The sequence below is a fragment of the Hemiscyllium ocellatum genome, chromosome 20 (assembly GCF_020745735.1).
Source record: "Hemiscyllium ocellatum isolate sHemOce1 chromosome 20, sHemOce1.pat.X.cur, whole genome shotgun sequence".
Lineage (NCBI taxonomy): Eukaryota > Metazoa > Chordata > Chondrichthyes > Orectolobiformes > Hemiscylliidae > Hemiscyllium > Hemiscyllium ocellatum.
The window spans coordinates 50,561,785-50,586,971 of record NC_083420.1 but is presented as its reverse complement, the minus strand read 5'-3'; the positions used below and the strand labels follow the sequence as shown (position 1 = coordinate 50,586,971).

The window sequence follows — 25,187 nt, the reverse complement described above, 5'->3', positions numbered from 1 at the left end:
TTAGAACATCGCAGTGAGACACATGAGCTGGCTGAAAGCTGTTTTGCAGGCGCCAATCCCTGTACGATGTTCATTTATTTCGTGCTTAAAATATTGCCGTTTCCCTCGGGGCCATTTGGCCGGTGTACGGTAACCCTAGATGATGCTGATAAAATCGATTAACGATTGGAGGTGTCTTTAAAAATCAGGACAGATTTGCATCTAGAACCTTTCTGCTTGTCTTACAGAAGATTCGGTTTTTGCAATGTGGCACGGAGGCGGTGCATGCGGACAGGGGCACTGAGAGTTTATAGATGTTTATACAGCTGCCATTGTAGTGAGTTTCTTTTAACAGACTGAGGCACTCACCGCTCTGGTTTATTTCTTGCAAAAATGGAAACAAAAACACAAATACAGAAACAAATCAATGTTGATTCACTTTTTATTTATGTTGTGGGGAGAGGGGTGACATCTGAGAATGCATAAGTACACAGATTAATCTACCGCCATTGTATCACAGTCAGTCGTGGTGTCCGCTGTTGCTCCCTCCCTGGTTGCTGCTTTCTATAACAAGATCTTCATTGCAAAATCGCTCATTTGTGATTTTGCGTGGGATTCGCTAAACACAAAGCTGCAACCTTCCATCACTTTCCACAGTCCAGAGCAAACTATCAGCACGCAATTCGCACAAAACCTTTGGGTCCATACTTGCTGTTCTTTTATATTTGTAGACAAAACATTCAGTCCTGTCCTTCTGCCCGCCAAACCGGTTTTCAGTCAGAATCAGCCAACTGGTCCCTGGGCTGTCTAGGCCGAATGACACCTAGCTTAGTAAAAGCAGAATTGTTACAATGTGTAAATAATTTTAATGGATAATGCTAGGTTTGTAAGGAGAACGATCTGTGATCATACTAAAGACATCTGCTAGACAAATGAATTAATGGTTTTGAAATACTACATCATTTTAAATGTCAAAATGTATTTTGTTCAATATTTCCTGGGGTTTTTTTTGCTCTCGTTTATTTGAGAAGCGGGTGGCATTTGCCCAGTCAGTGATGAAACAACCAGTTCTGTGCTGGGATTCCTCCTCCAGCGTCTGCCTGTCCTATATTGCCTAGGATCCCCTGTGGAGCCAACGAACAGATGCAGAGAATAGCTCCTTCGGGAAACAGTCAATTATTTAATTATACAAGGCTGCATTCATTAAGGGCGCGGGTCTGTTCGGCCGAGTCCGGACAGGAACGCTAGAGTTCAGCATCAGCTCCTGGGCCGACTGTGTGAGCTGAAGCACTGTCTCTGATAACAAAGGGCTTGGGTTTGCCTTGAACTTCCTCCCCACACGCTTGAGAAGCCACCAGGGAGATGAAATCCCCCGGCTATGTTAATACTGTTTCTACCATTCTGCTTCATCCGCGCTTTCTGCAACTCACCCTGTCACATACACAATGCATTCATTTCTTAACTCCAAGTTTATGTCGTTTTGTCATCCCACTTGTATCTGTTACCGGGAATATTAATCAATCCAGTCTATATCTCTATATGAGTACACTACCGTATATGACAAGGTATATATGATCGGTCCCTATAGACACTATACCATATTTTGACTTTGCTACAGTTGACATTTGTGAACTTTCACTATATAAATTTGATATCTGGGTGTCAAACATTAATGTGTCGAAGATTTTAAATCTAGATATCGCAATATCACCTTTCTACCAGTGCTAGTGTTTCCTCCTCTGTCCCTTCACATTAACACATAAATCCAAGCATTCAATTAAATTACAATAAAATAGAATTCTAAGCATTCGTATTCACTGTCTCAATCGAAACCACGTATATTTTGTCAGTTCCTACAACGTGAGCTCGGTTATTTGGGGTATTAATGTACATTTGCTGTGGGAGAGAGCGGGACACTCCACCATGCCAACCATAAGTTTTCTGTTTCAGTAGAGCCGCCAGTATTTGTGTGTTTAATTGGAGTTGGTCATGATAGTACCCAGCTTCTACCAGGTAACTCTCACAATTTCCCGGTTCTGTATTTTTTTGAAGCTGATACAAGTGAAAGCCGTATTTTTGTTTAGTTTGGAGCTCTGGGAAATGGACTGCTGGTATCCCTAACGGTATTGCAAGCTAGCGTTTTCTTTCTTGTTGCAAAACGCTGAGTGGGAAACATGACGGGTCAGCGGAGTTTAGCATTTGCTGTCTGGTGAAACACTATGTCACCAATTGGTCTTCCTTGGGTGTGGATCGGGAAAGGCTGGAACAGAAAGAATGACACTAACAGTGACAAGCATAGATTACCACACGGTAATAGAACCGAAATGGGTGCAAAGGTTTCCAGATGACCCAATACATGGGTATTCCCACAGAAAATGTACACTTCCTGCAACACAGAAACGGGACTGTCTCTGCCTTTACATTTGGTGGTGGATAAAGCCCTACAAAATACATACGGTCTCAAGGCGCTCATTTTGTCCATGGGCTACTCTTCAAATCTGATTTAAAACTAGATTTGATGTGTTTTTCTCATGCACTTCAGGAGGTAGATGTTAATAACAATATGATATTTGCTACTAATTGCAGCCAATGTTTGGTAATGTCTAATAATTGAAGATAGGTAATGGGACATGTAGCAAGAAGTTTGTCACGGGGTTGGATGGGGAGAAGGAAGTCAATGTAAATGGACGATGTAGAAGTTTTTTTCTCTCTGAAGGGAAGCAATGATTGAGGGTTATTGCGACCGTCAGTGCTTCCCACACCCGGGATAATCCACTCCGTACTTACTGTATTACTCTATATACCTGAAACAATACTGCTGACACAGGGCGACCGTCCCTGTCCTCCTCCCCAAGGCACCAACATCCCAGCGAACTGTATCCCCTCCTGCTTTGCAACTGTAGTGCCGAATATATCTGGTTTTAAATCTGGTTTGTTAAGCAGGGAATAACTGATTCTGTGGTCACTAATCATTTGTGTTTCAATCGGGTGATAAAGGGTCATTCCTTTAAGTATTTCGAAAGGGATTTGAATCTAAATATCATATTGTAAGTCCACCTTGCAAACTCGCTTCATGCCTGAATGAAACTATTTCTTACGATCTAAAGTTATAGATCTAGATCTCACCCCCTTGGCTCTTTTCATTTTTACTTTCGGTTTATTCACGTCGTCCCCTTACACAAACACGCCAGTCAATACAGACAGGGCTTGTATTCTCTAATGCTCGTTTATAGCGCCTACCTTTTGCTGAGACGAATCCCCATTAACTGCACTCCCGAGGAAACCACTTCCGCGCTCAAACCGCCTCTTCAGCTCCCAGTTGGAAAACTAAAATTCACCATTTTATTTCGGCCGACGCTGAGTGTACCGCCGCCGCCGGTGGTGTTGCCTACAGTAAGTGAAAGAGAGAAGATGCTTTTAACTGTGCGATTGCGGGCGCCTCAATTCAAGTATGTTCAAACAGCAACAGCCACATTTAGTGATCATTACTGGATAGGAATGACGGCGTCAATATTGTTCATTCAGCGTATTCCCTGACAGTGGGCCACAAAAAAACTGCATTTAATCACATATGCTGCAAATGATCCTGATTTCTGAATGAATTTGCAGGAAATCTGCAGCGATTTCAAGGCTCCCTTGCTCCAGTAGACCTGTCTGTGATATTTATGGAAAATGAACACATTAATTCTTACAAACGCTACAATGATTTAAGGAAATCCGATTCTGATTTTGGGCGCTTGTGTCATCGTGAAATTCCTCTCCCGAACTGTTTTATTTGGCGAGATGAACATGTGCGCGGGTCCTAAAGTGGCCTTTGCTTTTCATTTAGTATTGAATTCCCAATCACTGCTGGTTTAAGGGACTCTCAATCCGTGCTGTGAGGGTGGGAGCGTATACGCCGGATCCTGAATCCCCGCTTCCCCGCCTTTCCTCACACAGCCTCCCTGAAGCAGGGTCAACTCTGCCTCGGCGTCCTCCCAGTTCTGCCCGCACCCTTCAGTTGATTAACAAAACTGCCCGAACTGCTACTCTATTCCTTAATTCCCCAGACGTCGGTGTCAAATCAGCTTTGAGATATATATGTTACATATAGAATACATATTATATATATACCGCTGCGGTCGACCTCTGCCTCCAGTAAATCCGCGGGGGAGGGGAAAGAGAACAGAGAACTCGGGGTTTGAGAAACAGAAAAAAAATGTCCTGGTGACATTCTCTCAAGTTGCATTGGGCTAAAGGCAATCTAAAGATATCTATCAATGTGTCTGAACCAGAAAGTAGCTCAGCGCTGAGACAGTATAAAACATCAAACTACTCCCGTATGTATATAGACAGGATATACAGACAGGCGATCGATTTGATGACGGGGCTTATAAAAGAACGCGTAGACGGTCTGCACAAAGCATATTAAAACTGTTTAATTCGCTTCGACGTCCCCCGCTTTAGACGAAAAAAGTCAGAAAAAAAATCCTTTTTCCTTTCCAGTTATGAAGAAAGTCGGTACTTACCTATTCTCCCCACCAAACAAAGAGGAGCGGGGAGCGAGAGGGGCTGGGAGGAAATTAGCTTGATCTGTCTTGCTCGTGTGTTCATGTTGAGATTGAAAAATAAATCTCCACGATGCCCTTGAGAAACGTCTCAGCAAATTCTCCATTGCAACGATTCGCTCAAGCTGAAAAACAACAAGCTAGTAGCATTGAAGGAATTTGCTTATACAGTACTGCGTAGCCGGCCTATTGAAAGGAGAGGTCATATTTAATCTGACCAGAACACGTTTGATGGCTCCAGACAATAGCAGCAAAGCCCCCCTCCCCACAACATTTTCCTTCTCTCTCTCCGCCCTTCCCCCTCCCTATCTTTCACTGCCAATAAACAAAAGACCACGATATCTTTGTTGAGACAAATCAGATTTCCCAGATGTATTTATATATATAAAAGAAAAATCTCTCCTTTTGCTAAGTAGGAATCCGGGAAATCTAAACTCTTCGAATCGGTTAATCTAAAAAAAAGAAATATATGACGGTGCAAATCATGTCCTCGACCCTCCTGATCCCTGCTTTCGGGAGGGAGGATATGGAGACAGCTGAACAGCACTCAGAAACATTCACACAATAACACACATAGTCTCAGGCAATCGCCTCCCACTCTTAAAGCGGGGACGCACAACTCAATCGGGGAGGCCACTCCGCTACACTTATGATTCCAACCCCTCCCCACCCCACCCCCACCCCCCACAACACACACACACCAACTCCTTGCGTAGGTTGATGATGTGTCCATTCGCTATCAGATTTGATGTTGGGCTGCCATCTTCCCCCGTTCAGAAATAAATGTTGTGCAACCGAAAGTAAACTCACGCTGGTTTCTGGCAAGGCAGGCGGTGGGGGGGGGGGGGGGGGTGGTGAGGGAGGTGGAGTGGGGCTTATCCCACCGGGTGCTCTGTGATTAAATCTTTACTTCTTGAGCTGTTTTAACGGCAAGTTGTCGGCGGCGTTATTCCCGCACAGTGGGATGGGGTGGGGGAGAGGGGTGGGGTGGGGTGGAGTGGCAGTGGGACTTTAAGCAATGGAACCCTCGGGGGCTGAACGTGGATCAGGAGAGAAGCGTTGGGAGGAACGCAATTGCCCGAAGAGGCCGGTCCCATCGAGTAATTGATGTGTGATCAGCCACTGTAAAAACTTGCAGTGCCCAGGGGCCGGGTAAAATGTAAGGATACACTCCGAGAAGGGAATCTCTCACCATGTTTGACGATTAAAAGTCTGAAGAAAAATTTAGGTCTTACTGGTTCCCCTCAGTAACGCGGGAGTTGACAGGACAGCTTTAATAAAACCAAGGACAAAGAAAAGCCGCTCCACTCGGGACCTTCCTCCCCACGCTCACTCAGTTATGTTGATTTAGCAACAAACCCGTCCGCCAATGATTGCAAGCAGCCTTGATAGAACCGATGATCATCATAATTCTACATTACTATGCAACTGGGGGTCTCCAGCCACGGTGAGGGGTAGGGACCTGTGTTTGCGAATCATGTCATTTTTCAGCTTGTAGCGGGGAGGCGGACAATGGAGGATCCGCCGAGTTAGCAGCCTCTGACAAATTGCCGTCTCTATTCGTGTTTGCTTTTCGGTTTTGTGGTGTCGGTTTGACACTGGTTAAAGACAGATATCATTCCACATTGCAGACGAAATAAGAACTAGTTTGGAGCTAGTCTGCTCGCGGGGCGAATGGACCACTTGATTCAATTTTTAAAAAAATCCAAACTACCACAGTTACAAAGTAACTGCTTTTAAACAAAATATACATCTATATCCCCGTCAGATAGAAATCCTGACCAATGTTATCATCCATTCACCTCTTTGGCAACACCAGCCCTCGGTTGACAATATTAAGCCTTATTTACATACGCTCTGAAAGCTAGTGCTTCCAATTAAACCTGTTGGACTATAACCTGGTGTTGTGTGATTTTTAACTTTGTACATCCCAGTTTGTCACCTCCAAGTCATATTAAGGCAGAGTCTAGTCAGAGGTTTAATAAGTCACTAGGAAGCAGATCGTTTTGTTTTTTTAGATTCATATTAAACGGGACTGGGCTAGAAGTCAAATTGCAAAAGAGTTTGAAGATTGTGAGAGAGGGAGTGTGTGTCTGTGTGTGTGTAAGAATAAGCGTCGCTTGTTTTGTTAGTGGATTTGCGAAGCCGCCCTGCCCCCAGGAGTTGTGGGGGGTGTGGGGGGGGAGGGGGTGTGGAGAGGCAACTCCATTGATTGGGGTGTAGTGGTACTCCAGAGGCGGCTGGGAGTGACACTGAAGGCTTTCCGGGGGGGAGGGAGAGAGAGAGAGGCAGCAGACCCTCACCCAACTCCATTGCTACCGCAGATCCCACTGCTCTGAGATCCAGAGCTTCGCGTAGGGAAAGCCAAACCAAAAACAGGAGAGGGGAATTTTTCAAACAAAAAAAAAGCCCTCACCGAGTTATTCCTTTTAAACCGCGGTTGCGTTTTGCTGTTAGACTTCCCCTCTTGTCTGTTTATGTGTGCCTCGAATTTACAGCGCTCGCGTCCCCGTAAGTAACTCGCTGTGTGTTTTACGGTGGTATTTGCTCAGTTTCGGAAGCCTGCAGAGAGTTGCAGCCAGACAGCTGACAGTGTACAGACTCCACTCGGCTCTGATCATTGCAGCGGGCTATATCAACCCGGCTCAAGACTTTCCAGTTCACGGGAAACAAAGAGTCTTCTCTTAAAGAGGGAGAGAAAAAAAAACAAGAAAGCGTTATTTGTGTCTGTCAAAACTATTGCGTGTAAAATTCCCTCACGCGAACCCTACACGCGTTGTGCAAGCGTTCCCAGTCCATTGCAAGTCCTTTTTCTTAAAAAAGAAAACTCTTGGCACAGATCGCTTTCTTAGACGTGAGAGTTGGTCTGCCTGTTTCTAACAGTTAGGCTTCGCCCTCCCCTCCCCCTGGCTAGCTTTTGCTGCGCTTGGAGTTGAGCCAATGATCACTGAAGCTTGGCTGAGCGTTGGGAAAGCCGGACAGTTTTGAGACGGATGGGTGGTGGGTGGGGGTGAAGCATGTCTTTTACAGGTCGATGCTGACCTAGATTCGCGCGATCTGTAATAAAGCTTGACGCGGCCGAGTTGGGGGTGAGCTATAATCTTGGGGGGTGCTCCCTCAGAAAAGTAGTGTGTCTGCGCCTTACAGTGTCTCTGCCCAGCCTTATTCCACCCCACCCCCCCCCAAACTTCCTCTTCTTAAAAGAACTCGTCACAACCTGAAGAAGCTTAGCTTTCACTTCTTAATTCAAAAACTTCAACAAGAAAACAGGAGCAGACCCATCCTCCCTCCGTCTAGCGCGGGGGAAGACTGCTTCGGATTAAAATTCACCCCCGCCAACAGCGATGTGAATCTCGGGGTTTAACCCTCTCCCCACGGCGGAACATTCTGGGCACGATGAAGTCTAAACACAGGGAGCAGAAACTAGCGAGGCAAACGCTTAGTTGATTTTCAAAATACAGTAAAGTGAATAATGAAGCTTTATTTCCTTTAAATGCGTTTGCAGTCACTATCCTCTATGACCAGGGATTTGCGAATGCACAATCGCCCCCCTATGTGTATCTGCTCTTTATCTGCATTCACAGGGAAAGAGAGATTTGTTTCCCAAATGTAGGCTGTCAAATTTCAGGTCAGTTTGACAAATTTAAGTCGGCCAATCTTCATGGTCGGTCCCTCTGCTATTAGAATGCTGAGAACTCAAGTTAAAACAGCAGAAAGTTAAAGGCTTTGGACAGGTCACTTGGAACAAAGTGGAGCGGGGCGCAATGTGCTTATTAAGAGTTCGGCATTAACCTATCAAAGATAGTTGTAATGAATAGAAAGCACATTCACGTAGAACAGCATTAATATACTCAATGCTTAATTGTTCAGGTCTAAACTACTGGAAATCGGCCAGGAATTCTACGAGTTGACTTTTTAAAAATTAACTCAAGAATGAAGTTGACGAAACTTACTGGAAGTTTGTGTTAGACATTTCTCCCCGTCCCCTCAGAGCTCAGGGAAACAAGTGATGTACGCACGTCCTCATTTTCTGATCACTCACACAATCCTCTTTCCCCTTCAACTCTTGTCAAATATTCTCCAAGGAGGTTCAAATGGAAAACTCGACCACTTGTGTCCTTTGCCTCTGTCCTTTTGTAATATGGGTCACTGGGTTTGATTCGCGCTGTGGGACAGTCTAAAAGAAATGTTCTGAACGCAGAGTTGAAGGATACGCAGGCGATCTAGATCTCTACCAAGTCCCAGAACGCTTTAAAAATCAATTTTCTATCTGTCTGACGGCTTCATAATCATTAAATTATTCAAAATGCACCTTTTTTTCTCACCAACATTTGGCATGATTAAAACATTAAGCAGAAACTCTGCATTCATTCTGTTCAATATCAAATTGCGTCCTAACTACTGTCAGCTTTTCCATTATAGTGGAACACTGCTACCGTCTAATCAGTATTAGTCTGTACTTGTTGTATGATCAGTATTAGCATTTTCATACTATACAGTCAGACTCTGATCATCGTCGGCCACCAGACATCTTTCAATCCTATTATATCAGAGGTAGTTCTAATAAGGTCCCCAGTCTCGATTAATTATGGAAAGCCTCAATTCTAGCGTCGGTGTTAGATAAAGAGAATTCTGTTTATTCCCACTTTCTGTTGATGAGCAGAGAGAGTTTTATGACGACACTGTAGGATTGATATTCCAAAACAAAATTCTTTGCAAACGATGCACAGTGGTATTTAACGGATTGCCCTGAAATCTGAAGTCACCAGGTTGCAGGTCAAGACTAATCCCTTTTTTTTGCGCATATTTTTGCATTAAGTTATTCAGTGTACTGAAATAATAAGCCGATTTACCTTCGAACCTATGCGTCGAAATCAGATTAGATGTTTCATATAAGCATTAACGGCATCAATTTCTATTATTTACATAGCAACTGTCAACTCAATTCTTATTTTACTAGGAGTGCTATAGACTTTATGCCCCTGAACTTAGTGTAGAAGCTAAATGTATCTGCATCTTCCATAGAAAATGTTCATTTTGCCTTCCGCCTCCCTCCGTCTAATTGCTTTTGCTGTCCAAATAAACTGGCTATCGACTTGACAAAAAAAAATAAATGTAGAAAATAGAAGATATTATGGTCAAAATTGCAACGTGTTACTTAGAGGAGATTTAATAAATGGAATAATGGGAAAACAGCGATTGGGCGACAATATGGAGAGCCAATCTCACAATGACAGGCAGCAATGCTGGCCTCTTTTTGCAGAATATCTAGAGCTGAATGTGCAGACCTTCTCTAATATTAAAAAAAAGATACATTGACTCCCGAATGTGTATTTTTTTCTTGCCCTGAATATTTGTTCAGCTGCAAACCAGTTCAAATAGTAATTACACATGCTCAGTAAAATAAGTCAGGAACCTATATTTACTGGAACTACGTGGTATCCTTTCCTTTAAATCGAGGGGAAAATATGCAACCATTTAAAACAAAATCAAAAGAAGAGTTAATTACTCGAACCCACAAGAAACAAAAATATACGCGTTCCACATACTTGCGTGGTGACTTGAATTCTCTACACATTCAATTTTCCTTTTATGGGATTAATTTAAATATAGATCGATTTCCGTGACATCAAAAGAGCTAGGATCACCTCGGGTCATAGATGTCAGTGCCACACTGGCCTTGACTATGTGTGGATATTAAGTACAATTAAATGGATCACCAGGTAACCGGGCTTAATGTAGGTAAATTGTAGTGGCGCTGGAGGGGCCGAGGAATAAGTACAGCGTTGTAATGTTTGCTTGAGCCAATGTCATCGTGTCATAAATACTGGCCACATTTGTCTGCAAAGTGAGTTGTGGGCGATATATTAAGAATCACACTCTCCCCTTTATATATTGTATCCATCAAAGAATGGCATTCTGCATGTTGGAGTGTCCTTCTGCAGACATCCAGCAGGACTGGGGTGGGGGGAGGGGGCGGGGGTAGACATACCAGACATAGATGTACTTCAGGAAACGCTACTCGGTTTAGAACAAAAATGCTGAACTGGTTCCCCCGGAAAGTCGCGATTTTTTTTTGAAAAACTAGATATAAAAAGAGGAGCCAGCTGGTGATTTGGAGGCTGGACAAAGCGACTCCTAATACGAATAAAGCGAGCAAATAAAACAGATAATGGTGGTTAAAATCGCCTCTCCTACTTCTGTGCCGTATGATCGAACGTGCTCTCTTGCCTTATTCTCATTTTTTAAAACATTTACCATGCCGTCCAATTAATCTCTGTCTTCCCGCTCCCTTTTAATTCTCCCACTCGGTGAAATCCCCAGTGCTGCTTGAAGCTGTCCCCTGTCTCGTCATTTCTCTCTCTCTCTCTCTCTCTGGCTCGCTGTCTCCCTCCTTCCATTCTCTCCTCACACCGTTTTGACTAACCCGGCATGATTCATTCTCAGGGACAGCTGATATCGGGCAGTCATTACTAAACAGATGAGGCACAGTTTTTTTTTAACCAGCATGCAAAGTTCCTTTTATTCCCGATAATAAATCATAGGCTTGGAGACAGACAGCGTGGAGAAAATAAATACTCTAGAAAATGAGTTTGCCTTTTTTTGTCACCTTGAAACTTTACCACTCTGTTTCAAACTCCTATCATTGGCCTTGGATTACAATTCTGTTTAAGGTTTGTTTTTGTGGGGGGGTGCATTCATTTTAAGCAAAGATTTTGTATAAAAGTTGTTCTTCAGCAGCCTGTCATTGGCTGTTTAATGTAAGTAAATTGCTGCCTGAGTCAGTTCTTCGCTTTATTCTATGAGGCCATTCCTTCCTCTGCTCGTCTTCAAGTCTGTGGGTGAGTCTAGAGTACCCTGACGCCTTGGGGAGTACTTGGTGGCAGCTGTCATTGCCAAACGAGACTGAGTTGGGCCCATTCGCCGCCAACGAGGGACTCTTGTTAATTTCCAGTCGGTTTCAGAAGCTTCTCTCAGGGAACCGGTAGGTAGCAACCCCCCCCCCCCCCCCCCCCAAAGAAACGGAGCAATGTTCTGTCAGGCCCATAGCTGGTGCGGTAAGGTGCACAAAAACACACAAAACACTAAGTCTGGATGAAATGATCACAGGGACTCGAATCCACAAGGGGTCAATCTGCTGTTTGTTATATTTCGAGGTGGAACTCTGGGGAGTTTTACAGTAACAAGGACACAAAGAGGTTTTTTTTTCAAATCTAAAGGGAGGCATCGCAGAGATCCTGTAGCTCTAAATGCAAAATGCTTACTATTGGGTGAATGAGGATTTCCCCTGCATGTTCGAACAAGCCCTATAACTCAAGTCAGGATTTGCACTCGGGGCAGGCACTGTAAAATGCTGGTGTTGTCCAGCACTCGCTGTCAATTAGCAATGATAGGAAGCCGGGGGACTCGGAGGGAGCTGGCTGGCTTTCCCATTTCAGAGGCAGGCTCGCGTTTCCCCATGATGGAGCGTAGCATGTGGCGCGAAATCTGCTTTTAGCCAGATCCCCTGGTCGCCTCGATGAGGGTCCACACTGCAGACCCCTGGGCGCTTGTGTTCAACATTAGAGAGCCCACTCCCCCCCCCCCGCCCATCCCCTTCCCGAATCACCTCAACTTTTTTTGTTTTTTAAAAAAAAGATTGTTTCTGAATCAGTCGTTCCCCGGCAGCCGAGAGTGATGCTGCTCTGAGTCCAAGTTGATTTATGATCCTGGAGTATAGAGAGAGGGGAGGTGGGGTGGGGAGGGGGGGAAAGGTGCGCTCGGTATACGACAGCTGCTTCGTCGCTATCTCAACTCAGTGAATGCAGAGGAAAAGTCAACGTGTAGGCGAGAGGTGGAGGCTTCGGACCCCAGCACCGGTAACTTACAATATCCTGATCTCACTCTTTTAGATTATCGTTACAGAATGTGTTGGGGCTGTGTTTCATTGCATGGTGGGGCATATGATGGAATTGACTTACTTATCTCACGGGGGGGTTGTTGGGTTGAGTTGTGTCCGCGATAGACGGCCAGGATTGCTGCAACCAGTCCAGCAATAATGCATTGGCGGGCCCTGGGAGTCAGGAGGGTTGAGTCTGCAAAAGCCTGTTGCTTACATCTCCCGATTCGGAGATGCCGGTGTTGGACTGGGGTGTACAAAGTTATGTCTCCAGTCTTGCTCTCTGACTATTGCCGCAGCCCGTTTCTTTTTATTACAACGTGTTTGCATTCGAATGTGTTACCGAGGCATTTAAACATTTAACCCTCCTTCCCTCTCCATCCCCACACCCTCGGAAAGATTGGGGTCGGGGGTGGGGGGGGGGGGGGGGGGCATTTCGCCTTGATCTCCATTCGCTCTCAGCTTGTCTTTCTTACGAAATGAAATGTGGACGCTAAACTGTTCCCGTGTTTCTATGGACATTGCATTCTGTGAAGGGCTTCAGTCAGTCTAGGGAAATGTCATTCAAAGTTAGAGGAGAAGGGAAAATTTCGTGATAGCTGTTCCACGCGGAGAAACTAACGATATATTGGCACTGTTTGGGGTTAAATGGGACACACAGTTCACGTTATTGGCAATCCGAGTCTGACAACTCTGGTAACGTGCTGTACAGCAAATGGGACAGTTGGTATAATTTGTGCTGAGGGTGTTTTAAGAAACTTTGTATAAACTCACACTTGTATAAACGCGTTTGTGAAAATACAGGGGCAATGTGTTTCTACAGTCAGTTTAAGAAATTAGTCTTTTTTTTGTCACATTGCTGGCTCTGAAAACCCATGGCTAGTTCCTTACCATGGCCAGTGACTCTTAAAAACATGAGTGCGGACTTGCACTGAATCACATGCTGATCCCGGGCTGTTGCCCAGTTCCTGCACAGGCCAGTTTAATCTCACGGCGGAAATGAACGTTTCACCCCGAAATGCCTGCTCCCAAATCCTCGTTTAGCTTTATTCTCCTAATTCCGCCTCCCCCCCACCCCCCCCAACCTCTTTTCGCACAAGAGAAAGGTTCTGCAAATCCGGATTTAAAGTGGAATTATGCAAATAATTGTCTGTTTTATGCCAAAGACAACTCGCTGCACAAACATAGAAAGTGGCCTACATGCAGCTATCAGCGAGGCATTTTTTAAACGGAAGGACTGGTTAAGTATTCGCTCGCCCCTGACTTCCATGTCAGTGGTTCTCAGGCAACACAGGGACATAAAGCAGCATGCATTTTTCTGGCTTATTGTTTATCTGACTTCACTAGCACGGCTGAAAACACAAAGGTGATCCACCAAAGCACATTAGCAGCCTTGACTCTATACTTTTTTTTGGGAAATGACTGATGAATTCGGTTTCCCCAGTGCTGCCATAAGGTAGGGGAGACACTGCTCTTTATTCCCAGAATTGTGGTGAACCGCGGACCTTTTTTGAGAGCTACCTGGCTTTATAATGAATGCATTATGTCATTGTAGCCAGAGAGGAATGTCCCCCACCGTTGACATTTCCCTTCCAATATAGTTCACCATCTTTTTTATTAAACGGTTGAAAATGGAAAATAAATTCTCACTGCATGACCAACCTTGCAAGGAGATCCTTAATGCAATTCTGTTTTATTTGAAAGGTACTATGAGATAAGGAGAGCATATGTCAGCAAAGTTCTCCCTATTAAGTGTTTCTGACTTGCCAAGCGCAATTTTTGTTTGAAATAGACAACACAGAGCATACTGGAGAAACTCAGCAGGTCTGGCAGCATCTGTGGAGAGAGAGAGAAAAACAGAGTAAATGTTTGGAGTCCGGTTGGACCTCTTCAGTTCTGGTTCTGAAACACTGGAAATCAGACTGAAACATTACTCTCTCTCTCTCCGCAGACGCTGCCAGATCTGCTGAGTTTCTCCAGCATTCGCTGTGTTTATTTCAGATTTCCAAAATTCGCAGTGTTTTTGTGTTTGATTCTCTGTAGCTTCTTTACAGAAAAAAAAGTGTTCTGTTCAGAGCCTCTTTCGGGAGAAGAGGGGATCTGCTATTGTGACCAGGGTAACCTGTTAGATGGGGGAAGTTTGCCACTTTTATTGTGATCAGGGGAGACGCTGTCTTGTTGCCCATGCCTTGGCTGGTTCAGAATCAGAACAGACAGAATACGGCAGGGGGACACAGCCTCGTGTATCTTGTGCAGCTTCAAAGAGCCGAGTCCTGCAAAACTTAGTGGGGAATGTTAGCGCAGATTTTTGTGAACAGAGAAGCTGGTTAAGGTGTAGTCGTCTACAACTGGTATGTAGCCCAGAGCTGTAACCGGCTTGAGTCGGGGAAAGTTTGCTGAGTGTCTTGCTCTGCTTGATCACCTCTTCCGAGGTTACAGGTAAATGCCTACACCGAGAGAATTGTGTCAACGGCAGGTTGTTTACCGCTGGTTCATTTCATTAACCCCGAGGTTACTGATTTCTAACAAACCAGGCCTCGTTTTATCAATCCCCTCCCCAAGTAGTTAAATGTGAAAAGATATACAGTACACAATAGCATCCATATTTGCAGATACCAAAACCAGTTCTCTCCGGTTACTGAGCAGGCATAGGAGGTTTTTTTTGGGGGGGGGTATCTCCCCAGCTGGGCATAAGCATATTTACAAGCTCCCTCAGCAAGTTTGTCAAAAGTGCAAAAACAGACTGGACTGTTCTGCCAGTCCCTGGCTACCACACTGCAAGTAATGCGGAGCTTGGTGATGAATGGGCCACGACATTAATTCGCGTCGGGTTAGATTTATCTTAGCAACCAAACACGCACGTTCTATTTATAATTCGTGTCTTTTTTTTAACATTTAGTCGCCCGCGTTTCTCTCTCCCCCCCTCCCAAAAAAATGCTGAAAGACGCAAGGAGGCGGTCAGTGTGTTAATTCAGATCGATTGTATAGGCCCCAGACGGTGATAAATAGATGACTTAAAAAGAAACAGCAACGCCCTGATATAATTTACTGTGGTCAGCCCAGTGAGATTTATTGTCACAGGCGCAGCTCCGATCGCGGGCTTTGTGATTAACTGTTTGCATTGCAAATATCCGGGAAAATTAACTGATGGAAATCAATGAGCGGGCGCACACAAAGAGAAAACATTACGTTTACCTCAGCCAATATAAACGGTGCAGGGCAGTCATTATCAACTGCATCCCAAGGTTCCTGAATGTATGTCCACAGAGATTCTACCCTCTTGCCCAGCTCTCTCTCTCTCACACACACACATACAGATAGGTAGACAGACACACAGTCTCACATATATACACACACATGCAGATACACTCTCACATACACACGGACACATATTCACATTAACACACACTGTCTCTCACACACACAGGCACACATGCAGACAGACACACTCTCTCATTCACAGACACACATACAATTGCAGTGCATCTTGGTGCAAAGTTCATATGGGATTCAGCTTCTGAACGACCGCCATCCCAACAATAAAAGCAAACGGCTGCATTTTGCAAGCAGTACTGGGTACTTCACTGGCAGTGTGTGCCTACTGCAGATCCCTATTCTAACCGTTCCTTGGCCAACTCTGTAGTCGCTGAAGATTACAATGAGAGACATTAGCAAACGCTATGCTGATTGACACATGGGGGACCTTTTGTTGAACACTAAGGACGGTGAGCTTCTTTGAAATACCCTTTGATCTTTGAAAATCTAACCACATCCATTTTCAGGCTGAAATACGGAGTGTGTTGCAGGAACAGATTGCACTCACTATATCAACCCCCACCCCCCACACACCCGTCGTTCTCCCCCGGGTGACACGGCTTATTTTTTTTAGGAGCTGATTAAATGAATGACTCCGATTCAGATTCTAGGGAGACGATGGAATGAAATGACTGGACAAAAAAAAACTGCACTGCAGTTGTGAACTTGTCCTTCAGAACCACCGCATTTTCTGCGAATTATTGACGTTTTGAGCAGCGAAAGAAAACAACCGACGAGGGCGGTTTCGTGAGGCAATCTTTTTGAACAGCCAAGTGAACTCGGTGCGAGAAAACTACAAGGCAGGTCCCCCTCGGCAAACCGCTACAAAAATTCAACTCGACATTCCTATCATCCCCTCTCTCCCCCCTCCCATGAAAACATGGGACAAGGTAATAAACAGACTGACTCCAATGAAATGTTATCCATGATTCTTTATGTCCTAATTCACCTTGTAGCCATTCCCTTTGGACAATATATATTGAGAGTTATCGGTTATTTGTGTATGGCTTTATTTCAGCCCCAAATCACACGCCCATAAGACCTTCACCTTAGATTGCAAGTCCATATTACATCTTCTGAACATTTGCCCTGTCTCACTGGCAAGGACTCCAGTAAAGTTTAAAAATCACTTGTTTTAACGGGGTGGGGTGGAGGAGTGGAGCAGCAGTGTTTCGCGCCGTGATTAAAGTGTTATCTACTTTGTGACCGGCTGTAGTGTTGGTTTTACATCGACGTTTTAATGTGAATTGGGGGTGGGGTGGGGTGAGAATCAGTCCAATTATTAAAGGGGCTACACCGGGGAAACTGCCACACTGCCCACTCAAAGGGACCCCCCCAACCCCCCAGTCAACACTGCTGCTTTTAATACCCACTTTGTGCGTGAGAATCTTACGAGGATAGTTACACACAAATAGTCAGGGCTTCGAGTGACAGGGTAAAATGCACCCCCACCTCCACTACAGGAACAATGGAGCTTCAGCTTTTCATAGTGAGAAGCAAACCGTGCCGTGCAGGGAGACCCAGTTAAGGCCTTCAGGAAGGAGGAAGCCGACTGGGTCTGGTCGCTTCCCTCGCCCAGGAGTTGGCACACTTTTGGAACCGCGCTTTGAAAGGGGGGGGGGGCGGGGGGGTGAAGAGGGAAGAGAGCCCCTTTCCTATGTAACTGCTGACCCCTTCACTCGCTTCATCTGTCTTTTCCCCTCATCTAACGCTTCAAAAAAGAATCTGAAAATATACAAAATCCCCTCAAATGAACGGCGTTAATCTCCTAAAAAAAGTCTCCACCCCCCCCGAGTAAATCATCAAATTTTGACTTTGGGCGCAGCCTGTTTTCCAGCACTTTCTACCCTCTCAACTTTATGTTGTGCGGAATCATTGCCAAGCAACGATTTGAATTTACATGCGGGGCGTGTTTTTTTCTCTTGGGGGGGGGAACACACAAAAAAAGTCTATATATAAAAGTGAAAGCTATTTGTGGTATGCGACACGTAGGGAAAAGGAATGTATTGTGTAAACTAGGGGGGTGGGGGAAGAAAGTCCATGAGTTGGGATTTTTCCACATCCATTCCGCCCCCCCCACACACACACACAAAGATGTGAGGCGATTGTAAACGCCAGCTCCCTGCCACGTGTGGTTAATATCAGTCAGGGAATGCATATGGTGGCGAACTGTAACTCGCTGGTAAATGCTACACGAACACGGCGTTTTGCAAATAGTATATTTTTAAAAACGAAAATAGCCTTTAACTCAAGGGCGAACTCCAAACTAAATGGCTGCCTGATAAACACACGGGACAATAAATATACTGAAGTAACCTTGCAGTTTGCCCTTCATTCCTCAACATGGCTCCCAGATCAATGACCAAATAATCTCACTGTATTAAAACAGACGGCTCCAGTACTCCTTGCTAGCTGCACAGAGGACACACTGAAGTTTCCAAATAATACATTCCCAACCGAATTTCTCGTCGACTGAAAGCAATCGCTGTCCTCAAAGACACATGCACGTTACTAACCAGGCGATTTATGATTGTACATACCTAATCAGATTACAGCTTCGGTTGCATCCGAGTGTTTAAAACAATGAGTCACACAGACTGTGAAAAAAAAACAGGAAAAAGAGGGTGGGGTGTTGGTGGGGGAAGAGAGAGAAATCACACGGCGTGCTAAACGTAACCAATTGCTTTTAGTATCCTTGGTACACGCACACACACACACACAGAAACTGCATTTAATTACAAGCAGTTTTCTAGTATTAAAAAAAACAATAGCAACTTTTCTCTCCCTATTAGGAGTGGGGAAGGGCGGGGGAAATAATTTGGAAAGAAGCTGTCACTCAATCCTGTTGCATTGATCATTCACAATCTTCTGTTGCCGCCAGTCACCCCGCATTAATTATCCCTCCCTGCCCCCTAATCTCTCTCTCTCTCTCTCCCTATGTTGTTCCCCCTCTCGCTTCTATCTCGGTCCTGTCGCCAATTTGAGACAAACACAATGTTGACAAGGCGTCCAGAAGTTGTTTTTCTCTCTCTCTCTCTGGCGAGGCGCGATCGTGCCTGGGAGATATTCAGATAAGCTCCTTACACACACATTCAGACGGCGATTCCCCTGGCGCTGGGGGAGCTCATTACTATTTTAGTCCCTCTCCTAGTGTTGGGGAACTGGAGCAACTTGAAACCGCTCGAGGAAGGCGGGGTGGGGTGGGGGGGGGGGTGGTGGTGAGCATGGAACAACACACACGGCCCAGGCATTGTGGATGGGGGGAGCTTGAAACCTCTCGCCAGCTTCTGATTACTATTTTGATCATTCACCAGAGGAGTGCGGGGAGCCTGGAAACGGTGCCACTCGGAGCCCTATTGTAACCGTTCACTGGCGGACAAAGGATCGCCTTGAAACCTCCCGCACTCTCTAATTGGTTTTTCAGGGACGTCGCGAGGGAGTGAGGGAGGGGGGAAGCTGGCCCCAAGCCAATCAGAGGCGTGTTTACATGAGTTGATGGACAGGCGTGCCAGCCAATGGCCGGCGTATTGACACTGAGTGATTGACAAGGGGGCAGGCGCAGGGCAAACAATGTGGATTTCATTGCAAAAAGAGAGTTTGCGAGACTGGCAGGAACTGAAAGAGGGTTTTTTTTTGTGTTATGTTGTGTATTTTGTTTTCTGCATGGCGATCCCACAATCTCCTTTCACCTAAAACTTGGACTTAAAACAAAACTGGGGGGGGTGGGGTGGGGGAGTCCTGCTTAGCAGTCTGCATCGTCCAAAGACGTGAGTAAAGTTTTGCGTCTCCGCTTCTCTAAACTATTGCACAGTCAAGCGTGTTTGTAACGATGTGAAGTAATGGGAAGGCGCGCAAACCATTATTCCGGGCGCATTCGCTCAAGTTTTGATTGGGAAGTCAGATTCACTTGGACACTAGACATTCCTGGAACAGAGGGTGGATTGTTTGTTTGATGTCTGGCGTTAAAACTCGTGCCGTATTCCTCTCCGCTTTAAGTAACGCCGAGTGAGACTGTCGGAGCAAATGGGCGACTCTTTTAGAAATAAGTCTGACTTTTTCGCTGAAGGCAAGTGAAAAATAACCAAATGTGGAGGCGTAGTAAGGTTTGGAGTTATCTGGAAGTAAAATAAGTTCCATTTTATCAAACGTAAAGGGGGTGGGGGTGCAGTCAATGTTAGGCTTTGATCAACTGACTGTTTTTAATTAAAATCAGGGTTTAAACTATGCAGCGAAATACTGACCGAAGCTAGGAGATTCAAGGATTCAGTTGGCCAAGCCTACTCGATAATTTTTTTTTGAAAATTCATATCCAAGGATGGTTTTAGTTAATGTCTCTGCTTCTAGTTTATTTTTCCGCGGGGTAGGGAGAGGAATAACTTTCGCGGTGAACCGACGAGAATTTTAGTGCCTCTGTGTTTCTGCACCGTGTGTCGGGCTACATCAGTCATTTGTAAGTGAACTTGGGATTTTTTTTTAAAGAAACTCGCATTGGAAACGCAGTAATACGCGCTTTCAGTCAACCGGGGACGAGATGTGGGAATTGGAGTTGTTGAGCTAAATGACGAGGGGATAAACGTTATTTATTTTTTTAACATAAGCTTTCTTCCCAACAACTGCAGTGAGCAGATACATAGAGTTACTCTGTGTCTGCCTTTACCTCAGCGACATTTTTGAAACTGAACATGTGAAGGCTAAATTGGTTTAAAATGTTTTAAAAACACGTGGAAAATTATCATTTTGAATGATTGCCTTTAGCTGCAGAATGTAATTACTTTTGTTTTTTTTCTGTGGAAAGGGACTAGTATTTACTCTTGGTTATTTTTCAACACGATCATCAATAGCAGACAGATGTACCAACACATTTAGTCGGGGGCTATAAAGTTAAATAAAGGCGGGAGGATTAGTCGCAGCTAAAAGAAATCCCCTTTCTCAGTTTTGTTTTAATGTTGGGGGATACATTCCCCATTGAAGCGTTTTAAAAGTAATTCATGTTGGGGTTATTCAGTGAAAGGTGGCGCAGGGTTTAATTTCGAGAATTAAATAAATGTTTGTATAAATAAAGAGGTTTTTTGACAGCAGCAGCGTTAGGGTGAATTTAAATTTCTTCTTAAGAAAGAAGATCAACAAAGGGGCGATGTTTTGAGATAATTGATGTCCTTAGACTAATAATGTTTTCTTATGAACCGGAGTCCGCATGGTTGAGTAGCCGATCGCGATGAAGAGGTAATATTATTTTGTAAAGTAATATTTCGGCTCTCTTTCTGTACAGATGCCGTTCAAAATGTCTCGGAGGAACCCTGACCATACCTTTGGAAAGCCAGGCGCTGTAGCCTGAATTTGAACGTTTTGGGGAAGGGTGGGGTGGGACGGTTTGTTCCTGAACCAAGTTGGGGAGGATTCCGATTATGGATGGCAGAGACTTCGGCCACCACCGGGCAGTCCACGTCCCGTCGCCCTTGCTTACCGGCCTGGGCATGGAGGCGCACAGGGTAGCCGCTCAGGCCAGCAGAATCGCCCCGTCCGCCGGCCACATGAGCTCGGCGCTCGGCACTCACCTGCCGCCGGCCAAGTACCTCTCGTCCCCGGTGTCGGTGCACGGCCATTCGGGTAAGTCAGCCCTTTTCGATTCTCTCTCGTCATTCTGTTCGACTCTTATTTGTTTTTATTTCTCTCCCTGTCTTGTGTTAGCGCTGTTGGAAGTCTGTTTTTAAACCAATGATTTTTCAAAACCACGAGAGTTTGCGAAATGCATGAGATGGTCTATCTTAACCGGGGCACTGGTTAGAGTAGAGAATTGTGCGGGTCTTCAAAGTTTAGCAAACGACACGTTTTTACATACAATGAGCCCAGTTAGGTGTGTAGACTGTGCTAACACAGAAACCAAATAATCGTGTAACTGGCAAACTCAAGAGTCGGTCAAAGATTCATTATCTTGTCGGGTGTAATCCGCTGTTTCTGATTCCCTCTGTCTCAAATGTTAAGGTCATTCCAAGTAGAATTAACCCCCCCGCTATTCCCCTGCCAGCAATGGCTGGGAATTTCTGATGGTTATGTAGAAGCAACACCCCGCTCTCTCGCTCTTTTTTTCCTCTGTTGGTAGGAGCCGAGAGCTTTACAGACAGCTTTGAGGTTGTCGCTAGTGGAAAGTTTCAGGTTAAGACAGAGCGCTGCGGTGAAGTTTAGCTCCGTCTCGGGAGAAGGTGTACAGACACACGGCGCGAGTTGTGGACAGTTTTTGGGAATTTAAAAAAAAACCTCCTCTCTTTTAACATGTAGCAGGCGAGGAGTGTTCCCCTGTAACTGCATCTAACGTGCTGTTGGTTAGGAAGTGGTACTGAGCGTTTTATTCCTAACGTTGAGACAGTTGCCCCCTCACTCCCCTCAAAGTGTGAGAGCCCGTCGGTTCCTTTTTCTAAGAGGCACGCAACAAACATGTCGAAAATGCATTTTAAAAGCGCAGAGAGAAAGCCAACAACGGGGGGTGGGTGGGGAGAGACATGGTGAAAATCTTTGCCAGCTGATCTGACAGGGATAAAGTCAGTGAGGTTCAGTAAAAATAGGGAAGGAATTTGAACGCAGTAAATTCGAGTAAATACCCCGTCGGTTCTGCCCTTGGGTGAGTTGTCCCTTACAACGCTCTTCCTGTTGGTGTTCGCGGCAGACAAATGCAAGCGGAAAATCGCCCTGAGTTTGGGCTGGAGTTAGTGCGTGTCAGGGTTAGTGTGGACGCCGTGGGTTTGAGGCGCCGTATTCTCGGCCCGGGGCGACTGTGCTCAAGAGAGTGCAATGCCAGTGAACGCCAGGCAGAAACCCCCCCCTGACATTGCAAAGCCGCGTGCAGTAAAAGCTGTTGGCTTGTGGGGGTTTAACTGGGGCTGGGTGTTGGTGGTAGAGATTAAGGTGCACTCCATTTGCTGAAATGAATTGTAAATTCTTTTTGAAGAAACTGGGCCTAGTTGAATCCCCAACCCTCCCCCATTCCAAGAATGTAAATTGTCAGAGATTCACGCTTGTTAGCTGTAATTACAATTGTGCAGATTCACCTCCGTAGGAACATCCGTGAACAAAAACACAATGACCCCAGCGTCAAACCGCCTGGACATAGAGAAACCCGCCTGGCCGGCAAATCTCCATATTCACAACAGCAGGCACCATCCACGCCTTGAAAGTGAACGCTTGCTCCTGGGTTTTAGAGTCAGGCCCTTGGTTCACTTGGACCCACTTTCCTGAGCTGATACCATCGCATTTTTTTTTAAAAAAGACACAAGTTAACCGCCAGCTCTCCTGAGCTGTGTTCAAAGTTGCAGTCTTCCCGTCCATTACCCCTACCCGGGTTACGAGCCGACCTGTTCGATCAGATTGTCAGCTATTTACAGCCCTTTCTGGAGCGTTGGGTTAAAAAAGAACACAAAAGGATTGAGTTTAGCTGGCGGGCCTCGCTACGCTGCGTTTCGCTGTGACCCAGTTGGAGTTACCCGTCTGCAGTGTGTGTGTGTGTGTATGTGTGTAGGTGTATGTGTCTCTGTGTGTGTGTGTCTGAATGTGTCTGTGTGTAGGGTGTATGTGTCTGTGTGTGTCTGTGTGAGTGTGTCTCTGTGTGTGTAGGTGTATGTGTCTCTCTGTGTCTCCGTGTGTGTGTGTGTCTGTGTGTGTGTCTCTGTGTGTGTAGGTGTATGTGTCTCTCTGTGTCTCCGTGTGTGTGTGTGTGTGTCTGTGTGTGTCTCTCTCTGTGTCTTGGGCTTTCGCTTCCAAACCCCACAAGCCGACCATCAAACCTCTTGCAACCCTCGGGTTGAAACGCGCTTCCCTGACGGACAAAATTCCCCCAAGTGCTCTCCATATGGTCCCAAGGCCGTGTAAAAAAAAGCAAGGTTAGCAAGTCTTGTTGGAAAACTACCGTTTAACGGCGGACGTTTAAGTTGTTTTTCTCAGCTGTTTAGTTAGAGCCACGCTGAGATTGACTGATGTGTGCGAGAGAGGGAGAATTGAAACGTCGAACCCTGTGTTGTTTGTACCCAGGGCTAAAACCTTGATCGTACTCTTGCTTAGATTAACACAAAATACTAAACCGGATGAGTTGTTCAGTAAAGCTTACTGGAAAGCAGCAATTGCTAACTAAAGTGTTAGCATTAAGTGTGCAATTTTGAGTCTGCCTGCCTTACAGTGTATACTTTGAAAAGAAGTTCACCTAGTTTGATTTTTAAGCTTCGCTAGTTACTGTGAACAGCTTTCCTGGGCCATATGCTCCATCGCATTACCTTAATGGCTTTTTAAATATTAAATTATGGGCAACGGTTTTACGTTACAATTAAAGACACTGGCCGATTTGGCGTGGGAAGGTGGTTGGGCGTTAAAATTAAAGGAGAGAGAGAGAAAAAAACCTGGTTTATCTGGTCAATAGCACTAGCTAAGGGAGGACCGATTTGTAGCGCGAACTCCCAGCTCACAACAGTGATTGATTCGCTCCAAATATACGCGGGGGTGATATGCGAAATACATGGATCTTTACGAAGACTTATGGACGCGACCCGCTGTGTACAACAAAACAGAAAGGGTCCGACCCTGTTTAAGAGATTGCGGGAGATGTGCGAGTCTCATCTGCACTTTGGTGGGTCCTTTGACAGCGTTCCAGGGTATTGGGAAACTTAAGCTCGGCTGCTGTCGATTTGGAAGAGAATGTCAGTCATTTTTCTGCTTTGAGAGAGGCATCTTAACGTTCAGGAGAGGCTAACTCAGTAGATGGAGTAGGTCAGACCTGGAACTATCGCTCACAGTCTCCTACCCCTGCCAGCGGCTTTTGAATCTCCCCCCAGTATTCCCAACACATAGCCTTCAGGCAAAGTGCTATTTGAACCAACACGGCCTTGACTAGGAAAGGGAGTTGGTTTCCAAACCGGTTGCTCAGGGACAACGTTGCCTTCCGTGTTTTATTTGGGTCCAACGCTGTTAAAAGTTTAACCTGTGCCCCCATGACCAGTTCCACTTCTCCGCGTGACCAGCGAGACTATATATAATCCGACTACCTCTGTCTGGTACATTACAGAGAGTTTGTTGTATGTTTGACTTGGGGTGGGGGTGTAGCAGGAGAGTGTGTCCAGGCTCTGGCGCCGGCGTTTCGGGGTGAAATGTTCGGCCGGAGCCGCTATTCCATGTCCCCGGTCTGCCAGACGGGGCTGACTGACTGAGTCCGGGGCGGCTGCTGCTTTTAACCGGACCAGGGCACCCTTTAATCCAGTCGCATTTTGTATCTGCTCAGGGGCATGTTAAGGGGGTGGGGGTGTTGTAAAAGGAGCGGCCTCCATTCTTCTCCCCCCCCAAAAAACACTCACAAACACAGAGAAATACACACACAGATATACCCCCACACACAGACACATTCGCACGCAGACAGACACCTACAAACACTCCTCTACACACACAGACACTCCTCTCCACACACAGACACTCCTATACGCGCACATACACAC

At 45.5% G+C, this 25,187-nt stretch overlaps 1 protein-coding gene and 1 long non-coding RNA gene across 14 annotated transcripts in view; one reads left to right on the top strand and one right to left on the bottom strand.

Moving 5' to 3' along the window:
- Positions 1-403: 403 nt before the first annotated feature.
- Positions 404-18,311, bottom strand: LOC132825508 (uncharacterized). 6 transcript variants are annotated; one of them, XR_009645785.1, is made up of 6 exons: positions 18,261-18,280; positions 8,480-8,703; positions 6,943-7,209; positions 4,488-4,651; positions 3,220-3,367; positions 404-806 (listed from the first exon to the last, which is right to left on the bottom strand). It is a non-coding gene; the product is annotated as an uncharacterized LOC132825508 (long non-coding RNA). The 6 variants fall into 6 exon arrangements; XR_009645786.1 differs by lacking the exon at positions 8,480-8,703 and having other exon boundaries at positions 18,261-18,311; XR_009645784.1 differs by lacking the exon at positions 18,261-18,280 and having other exon boundaries at positions 8,480-8,752.
- tnrc18 (trinucleotide repeat containing 18) overlaps positions 12,286-25,187 on the top strand; it is a 186,757-nt gene continuing 173,855 nt past the window's right edge. For 6 of the 8 annotated variants that reach the window (XM_060840849.1, XM_060840848.1, XM_060840850.1 and 3 more), the window contains exons 1-2: positions 19,436-19,487; positions 20,990-21,327. In XM_060840849.1, the coding sequence (XP_060696832.1) occupies positions 21,126-21,327 (202 nt within the window). In that variant the 5' untranslated portion in view covers positions 19,436-19,487; positions 20,990-21,125. Of the gene's footprint in view, positions 12,386-19,435; positions 19,488-20,083; positions 20,171-20,989; positions 21,328-25,187 lie in introns of those variants that run through there. The other 2 variants (XM_060840845.1, XM_060840843.1) reach the window with 2 other exon arrangements.